Source organism: Triticum urartu, chromosome 5A, assembly GCF_056163025.1.
Source record: "Triticum urartu cultivar PI428250 chromosome 5A, HENAU_Tu73, whole genome shotgun sequence".
NCBI lineage: Eukaryota > Viridiplantae > Streptophyta > Magnoliopsida > Poales > Poaceae > Triticum > Triticum urartu.
In genome coordinates, this window is record NC_141877.1 from 337,495,807 (window position 1) to 337,504,304 (window position 8,498).

The following is an 8,498-nucleotide window of genomic DNA, read 5'->3' on the forward strand; positions in this document are numbered from 1 at the left end:
TTTTGCTGTTTCTTGGAGGGGTCATCCTCCGCTGTTCCATCGCCCTCTCCCTCTTTTGGGGTGTCCACCATGTATATGTCATATGACGAGGTGGCTTTCCAGGGCCTAGTAGGCGCTGGTTCTTCATCATCTCCTTCATCGGTGTCCATACCGTCGATGTCTTCGGAGTCGAAGTCGAGCATGTCGGTTAAGTCGTCGACAGTGGCTACGAAGTGGGTGGTGGGTGGGTTTTGAATTTCTTCATCATCCGTACCCCAACCTTGCTGACCGTAGTCCGGCCAGGGCTCTCCTGACAAAGAGAGAGACTTTAGTGATTTCAGGATATCGCCGAAAGGCGAGTGCTGAAAGACGTCCGCGGCCGTGAACTCCATGATCAGCGCCCAATCGGATTCGCTCGGCAGGGGTGCGGAGAGTTCGGAGTCCGGAGAAGAATCCGGCTCCATGGAGTCACGAGTCTTGCAGAGTACGGGGCTGGTGTTCGGCTCAACCCCCGTTGGGATCGCAGCCCCCGAGGTGGCGTCCAACCGCCCATCCTCAATCGGCGCGGTCGGCTCCGGACTAAGGGTCGGAGCCGATGCGGGTGCGGCCTCCAGGGCACTGTTCGGCGGCAGAGCTAGATCATGCTCATCGTGACAGTGCGGCGCGCTCGGCAGTGGTTCGAATCCGTCGAAGATCAAGTCCCCGCGGATGTCGGCCGTGTAGTTTAAACTTCCGAATCTGACCTGACGGCCAGGGGCGTAGCTTTCGATCTGCTCTAGATGGCCAAGTGAATCGACCCGCAGTGCGAAGCTGCCAAAGACGAAGATCTGTCCGGGGAGGAAGGTCTCACCCTGGACTGCATCGCCATTGATGATCGTAGGAGCCATCAGGCCTGACGGCGACGGCACAAAGGAACTCTCAATGAAAGCACCAATGTCGGTGTCAAAACCGGCGGATCTCGGGTAGGGGGTCCCGAACTGTGCGTCTAGGCCGGATGATAACAGGAGGCAGGGGACACGAAGTTTTACCCAGGTTCGGGCCCTCTCGATGGAGGTAAACCCTACGTCCTGCTTGATTAATATTGATGATATGGATATTACAAGAGTTGATCTACCACGAGATCAGATAGGCTAAACCCTAGAAGCTAGCCTATGGTATGATTGTTGATGTGTATGTTGTCCTACGGAGTAGAACCCTCCGGTTTATATAGACACCGGAAAGGGTTAGGGTTACATAAAGTCGGTTACAATGGTAGGAGATCTGATCATCCGTATCGCCAAGCTTGCCTTCCACGCCAAGGAAAGTCCCTTCCGGACACGGGACGGAGTCTTCAATCTTGTATCTTCATAGTCCAGGAGTCCGGCTAAAGGCATAGTTCGGCTATCCGAACACCCCCTAATCCAGGACTCCCTCAGGGGACTTGCTTGTATCTCCTACTGGATTGATACCTTGGTTCTTAACTGAGGGAAATACTTATCTCTACTTTGCTGTATCACCCTTTCTTCTTCAAAGGAAAAAACCAACGCAAGCTCAAAAAGTAGCAGTAGCCCGCCATCCAGAGCCGCCGTTCCCGTATCTGATGCCGAACCACATACCGATGCCACAACGTGTAGTCACCACTAGCCAGGACAGGAAGCAAGCACCTCCCCCCGACCCACGAGACCCCACCACGCCTGTAGAACCATAGAGAGGCTAAAGCCGGCGCACCGGCCGCCCAGCAAGGACGCCCCAGGCCACGCACGAAGGCCGCGTGCCGTCGGCGAATTGCTGACAAGCACCACCGGTGGGGGCATCGACCGATACCCCATCACATTTAGCAACTCCAGATCTGGAGAGGGGGCCGTCCAGCCGCCCAGATAGCCTCGACGTGCCAGTCATCGTCGCCTCCCACACCCTCATGACGCGTCAACCACGAACGCCACCAGCCGTTAGGCCGCCAGCTGATCACCATCGCGAAGACTGCACACCTGCGGGGGCATGCACCACCTGTCCACCAGCGCCCCAACCCGCCGAAACGAAGCCAACTAGCCAAGACGCCATCGGACGGGAGCCAACATCCCATGTAGAGAGGCCGCCCTCGCCCCGTGCCACCGGTGGGCAAAGTAGCCCCCCTCCCCCCGACGCCTAGCCTGTCGCGCCACCGCCATGTGGCCGCTCCATCACCATGCAACCGTGCCGCGAACCGCCTTGCCCTGGGTCAACGAAGCACCCCCGATCCAGACACATCGGCCCGCGCAAAGGCCGCTGGGAGGGGAAATGAGAAGGCCTCACCGGCGCCGGCTAGGCCTCGCCCGGCCGCACCCTGGCGGCGGCGAGGGAGGAGGAGGGGATGGAGCAGGAAGCTGGCTGCGACGCGCTAGGTTTCCTCCCCGTCGCCTTGCAGGGGTGACACAGGAGGGTGGGGGAAAGTCCGTAACAATCCTCGCTCTTGAGTAATACTCCCTCTGTAAACAAATATATGACACTGATTTCCCTGAAAGAAAGACCGGTAACCAAAAAAAAAATGAGCACGTGTATGCAGTTCCCGCTCAACCTTATCTTCACCGCCGCATACTCCCTCTTCCTTCTCGCAAACAAAGCTCAGCGGAGACGACTGGGAGTAGAGAGCTTCAGACGAGGAGATGGCCTGCTGGTTGGGGGCAGCCTACAGAGTGGCGGCAGCGGGGGTCTTGCGGTCTGAGCGGCAACGATTCAGCCTTCCTCGAGCGCCGACGGCGGCAAAGAGGGCCAGCTTCTTGGAGCAGCAACTAGAGGAAGCAGCCGGCAGCGCTCGCGCTGTACAAGGTTAGCGACGACGAGGCCCTCTTCATACCCTCTCTTTCTCTAACGACAAGGCGACTTGGACGCTCCCTTCTTGTCCAGGATGGATGTATTTAATTGTTCTGCAGTTACACAGGTTCCTATTGGGGACGAATAATTGTGTTTCGACTAAAATTTCTTAAACAGATGCCCCGCATGTTTGCAATATTCTGATATGTCTTGATAATGCTATTTACTGATACAAATTGATGTTACTTTCAGTAGGGGACATTTGCGAAATTTAGTTTTTGAATTGCAACAGTTAATAGTTTGAACATCGAATGCTTTTTCACAAGAAGTTTCTAGTGTATTTCTGCAGTCCTATTTTTGTTATCCAAGATTATGTAACTGCCTGCACGCGCATCCACTTTGTGCACCTTGCAAAATGTTTCTTACATTGTGAGTTACTACTGCAGGGTGTGTGGCTAGCCCAACTACTGCTAAGGTGATAGATAACCAAATGGAGAGTGAAGTCGCAATGGGCTACACGATGACTCAAATCTGTGATAGGTTTATTGAGTTCTTCATGCATGAGAAGCCAGAAACAAAGGACTGGAGAAAAATATTGGTTTTCAGAGAGGAGTGGCAAAGATACAGACCGCACTTCTACAAGCGTTGCCAAGTGTGTATAGATGTGGAAACTGACACTTCTGTGAAGCAAAAGTTGATTGTACTCGCTAGAAAAGTAAAGAAGGTATGCTCTTTTTTTAACACAGCAAAAATAGTCTTTATTGTACTCGCTAGAAAAGTAAAGAAGGTATGCTCTTTCTTTAACAGAGCAAAAATAGTCTCTTTTTTTGCAAGAGCAAAAATAGTCTTTATGGCCGGCCTCAACTATGAGCCAACTATGTTCTTATTTGATTTATGCATGCATCCTTGCCAATTTAAGTCTGCTTTGAAAAACATTATATTCCTCGAGATAATTGTTTAGCCATCAATTTTGGAAACATCATATATTTGGATTACATAATGATATTGTTAGGTAGGTGCGCCATAGTCAATCAAGAGAAGGGTTCATGTGCATTGTAGTTTTCTGAACCCTCTTGTTTGCAATTAATTTTGTTAGATCGATGATGAAATAGAGACGCACATGGAACTCTTCACAGAGCTCAGAGAGAATCCCACTGATATCAACGCTATTGTCGCAAGACGACGAAAGGATTTTACTGGGGACTTCTTCCGCAATCTCAATTTTCTTGTAAATGCTTACAACGGCCTTGATGAGCGAGATGGTAACTTTCTACCTTAACAGTTCTTGGCTCACGAACTGTATTTATTTTATTGTATTCTTATAATTTGAATATTGAGCCAACCAGTCACTAACACATATAAAGATATACAATATTATAGAGATTACTGAAACAGACCCACCAATGGGTTTTATGTCGTTCTTGAGAACTTGCAGCACGACCTCTGTTTTAAACAGTCAGAAAAGTAAATGAAAAAGGACCTGATGATGCATTTATTTATTAGAAGCTATGGCTACATTAAGTCTATTTCTAATGCTTTGGCTGGTCATTTAATTCATCCAGTCAATCTATTCTACCGAGAATGTGTGTCATGTATATCATTTTGTTGTTCTGTGAACAGATGATGAACTGTGTCTACTTCACTTCAGTTCTAGTCACATTATCATCATGGTCTTATTTTTCTTATCTGCGCTTATTTTGTTGTTGCCCAAATTATGCAGCAATTGCCAGGCTTGGGGCCAAGTGTCTATCTGCAATTCATGCATATGATTGCACACTCCAGCAGTTGGACATTGATTCTGCTCAATCAAAGTTTGATGATATATTGAATTCTTCTTCACTAGATGATGCGTGTGACAAGATAAAAGGATTAGCTAAGGCTAAAGAACTTGACTCATCTTTAGTTCTTCTGATTAATAGAGCCTGGGCTGCTGCAAAAGACTCTAAAACTATGAAGAACAAGGTTGGTCTAAGTGAAAAATTAACATTTTTGTGCAAGTTATCTATGTTTAATAATGATTTCATGCTACATATATATACTTGCCAACCAAAGCTGTGTGAACACAATATGAATCACTTTAATCCATCAGGCATTATGCTGATTTTCCCACTATTTGCCACCCTACATCATTGAGGCAAGTAATATAGCTTGTTATTTATGCTTGAAAGTAGCGAGACGGTAAGTAATAAAACACTAGTACTATCTTATTTATGTTCATGAAAGATAAAAAATAGCACTTCTGCCTATACTTCCGCCACGTTTACATTTTAAGAAGTTAATGGATACATGACATTTACCTTCTCGTTGAGTTCTTCAATTTCCTAAAATTTGTTGAAGTATATCTGGATTGCCCAACCTTCTCCATCACTGTAGACTTTTGGTACTACTGGTTCGTGCATGAAACTTAATATGGTATCAAAGCCAAGAAGTCTTCGTTTCAAGTCTCGGTTTTCAGCATTGAAAAAAAAGCTTGCCCTCTTTCTTTCCATGTTTAGGCCTTATCGAGCCCCACGTGGGAGGGGGTGTTGAAGTATATGTGCATTGCCTAACCTTGAATGACACTTAATAAAACTAGATGATTCCCCGGTGTTCCTGCGGAAACACTGAGAGACATGTAGCTATGAAATATTGTTATTGTACCACAATGAAAATTGTGTCAAGTTAACAACTTAATAGCTTGAGGAATTTTGACAATAAATTAAATTAAATTCTTTAATGACAAATACATGTCAGATTAATATGTGCTATTCCTCTCTTTCATTTTCTTAGACCCATCTCGAAAAAATCTTGAAGCAATGTAGAGTTTTCCAAGAAAATTTGCTTCAGTATTTGGGAATAAAGGATGCGCCATCCAATACTTCTATAATTGCAATGTCATGACTCACGGCAGGGACGAAGCTAGAAAAAATAATTAATGGGGTCAGCTTTACATTAATGGTGTCAACTTCACAAATTAGCAAGGGTTTGTGTTAATTTAGTGAAGTATTTTCAAAATCCGCTGGTGTCAGCTGATACTAGTGGTAATACTTGAGCTTCGTCCCTGGCTCACGGTCTACATAATTTGCTTCTCATACACAATAACGTCATAAGATTTCCAAATTTGTATTAGTCGCATTCTCCTTTTGATCACATATTAGATTTGCCGGATTACTAAGATGTTTGTATGAATTTAAGAACTGGTTTTGTTACATATCAACTTTATGAGCTTAGTATTTATCTGTTATAGTTATTGTTGTTATGTTTTTGACTAAGCAACATTTACAAAATATTATTAGCCAAAACGTGCAGAGAATGTTTGTTTACACTCATTGTGTGGCATAGGTCAAGGATATAATGTATCATATTTATACAACTGCAAAGGAAAGCCTCAAAATCATCTCACCTCCAGAGATGAAACTTCTGAAGTACCTACTGAATATTGAAGATCCCGAAGAGAGATTTGCTGCTCTCGCGTCTGCTTTCTCTCCAGGAGATGAGCACGAAGTCAAGGATGAAGATGCTCTTTACACGTAAGTAACTATTTAGGAAGATATTTATGTAAAAGTTCATCGATTCATTGGCTGGATCATCATTATTTTTTTGAAGAAAGGCAAAAGGCTTTGCCTTTACATTAATTAAGTAGGGGAAGAAACAAGGTTCAGTACAGACCTCTCACTGAGCACACCGGCGAGAGGGAAAACCCACTGAAGAGAAACTCATAGAGAGCCTGTACCCAAACACCATCGAGAAACAGGAAACCTGAAAATCCTCATGGGAATTACTCCCGGTATCATGAAGCTCAAATGCTTTGCGCCAGCCTTTTGTCATAGGCATGACTCTTCCATGAGTTGCGACAGAATGGTCGGGTCTCGACATGGCGGAACGACACGAGCATTCCACTCATTCCAAATCTGCCCAGAGATCAACATGGCAAGGGTCCCTATGCCCCGTTGCGCCGTATTGCTTGGCCGAAAAGCCCACCACTCTTTAGCCGATGGGGAAGTATGCCAACCTTTGGGGTGAATGTCATGGATGCCTAGCCAGGAAAGCGCCAACTTCCATATTCCGACAGTGAATCTGCAACATCATTTTGTCCATGCAGTATAATATGTTCGCCTATTTATTGCGTCGGATGCATCTAGTTTTTCTTGTCCATTTGTTATGTCACAAGTATTTGAGTTGATTGGAGTAGCCAATTGGAAATGTTGATTCTATGACTTCAAAATAAGGATTCATTGGCCTTAGCATGCTCCACTGAACTACTTACTAAATACTGACATGTAAGCATTGAGCTGACTTGTCTAATTTCCACCCCCATAAAAAATGTTGCCATGGGGATGTATGAAGTTGATAGAAACTTTTTAATATCTTCAGACTGAACTATTGTCTATCAAATTTTAATTTGAGAGTTATATTTACGGAAACCACACTTCATAATTCTTGCCTAATTAGTCATTGTTCAGGATTGAATGAGAGCTACATTGTACCTTTGGGTTCCTGCTTATCCAGAAAAAGATGAGGATTTGACAATGAATGCTAAATGGGCCAGGATAATATTATGTTGACCCCATGTTGATGCATTAAATATGCATATGACAGAAATAATGCAAGGAATTTAATTACATGAAAAATACTGGAGCATGTATGTTGTTACGTCTTGAACTAGGCACCACAAACTGCTCGGGTGCCAATGTTTTGTTACAATAAATGTTAGTTCATGTAATTTTAAGGTGCTTATCATAATCTCTATGCATTTTACCCAGACCTGCTAATTAGACATCATTGTTTATGCAGAACTCCCAACGAACTCCACAAGTGGATCAAAATGGTGCTAGATTCGTACCATCTCAACAAGGAGGAGACGGATTTCATGGATGCCAGAAGGATGAGCGACCCGGTTATCATCCAGCGATTGATTCTTCTCAAAGAGACGGTCGAGGAAGAATACATGAAGCAATACATAAACCCTGAGGACCAAGAATCAGAGGACAGGGAAGAACAAGAATTTTGAGCCTGTAACACCCATGAATCGGTGATGTTTGTAGAAGATCAGATGTTTTGTAGGTTGCCAGGACTAGTGTTGGTCTTATGAAGTTACAGCCTTACAGAGAGATAGTTAGGTAGGTGCCCTGTAGCAAGGTAAGGTTTAGCTAGAACTTATGGTTTTTTAGTACACTGATTACATGTTCGTATGCGATACAAGCAATAGCAATCTTCGGTGCATGCAGTCAATATTTCATCATCGATCTTTTAGAGCAAGTGTGTCATCAGAAATTATTGCTGTGAACATTGCTGGTTCGACTGGTGTGGTTACTACTAGGTGGTTGAAGTTTGATTTGCATTTAGACTAACAAAATAAAATCACATTATCTGACATAAAAATGACTGGTTTGTATACCACTTGAAAGTTGAAACCACATTATCTGGCATAAAAACGACACACACAACTAGAATTAATCTGGTAAAATCTGAATCTTAGAATTGGTGGACGCTTGATACAAATTACTTTTACAGTTGGAATCTGATGTTAGGTGCTCATCATACATATGCATGCGAGCCAAATATCAGAGTGAGATTAAGGCAGCAATGCCACCCAGATTCGGGTGGGTTCGTTCACAGCAATATCAACCCTCCTTAGCCATGACCCAAATATGCGAAATACTACGGAGCGGGGTGACATTAAAGGCTGAAAACATAACTTGTCATGTAACATGTACCAGACAACAACCAAAAAAGAGATGTTGAATGGGACATGGAGTTCATGAGCTCGA

General features: G+C 44.6%; 1 protein-coding gene across 1 annotated transcript; it reads left to right on the top strand.

The window, feature by feature from the left end:
* The first annotated feature begins 1,986 nt into the window (after positions 1-1,986).
* LOC125508844 (endoribonuclease E-like protein) lies at positions 1,987-7,980 on the top strand. The gene is made up of 6 exons (XM_048673638.2): positions 1,987-2,763; positions 3,195-3,472; positions 3,845-4,010; positions 4,469-4,710; positions 6,070-6,257; positions 7,522-7,980. The coding sequence occupies exons 1-6, from the start codon at positions 2,601-2,603 to the stop codon at positions 7,736-7,738; spliced, it is 1,254 nt and encodes a 417-aa protein (XP_048529595.1). The 5' UTR covers positions 1,987-2,600; the 3' UTR covers positions 7,739-7,980.
* The last annotated feature ends 518 nt before the right edge of the window (positions 7,981-8,498 follow it).

Excerpts from the sequence above, each read along its gene's own strand:
- LOC125508844 (XM_048673638.2), top strand. The coding sequence starts at position 2,601 with ATGGCCTGCTGGTTGGGGGCAGCCTACAGAGTGGCGGCAGCGGGGGTC. Across the intron at positions 4,711-6,069 it reads CTAAAACTATGAAGAACAAG|GTCAAGGATATAATGTATCA; the intron begins GTTGGTCTAAGT and ends TGTGTGGCATAG. Across the intron at positions 6,258-7,521 it reads GATGAAGATGCTCTTTACAC|AACTCCCAACGAACTCCACA; the intron begins GTAAGTAACTAT and ends TTGTTTATGCAG.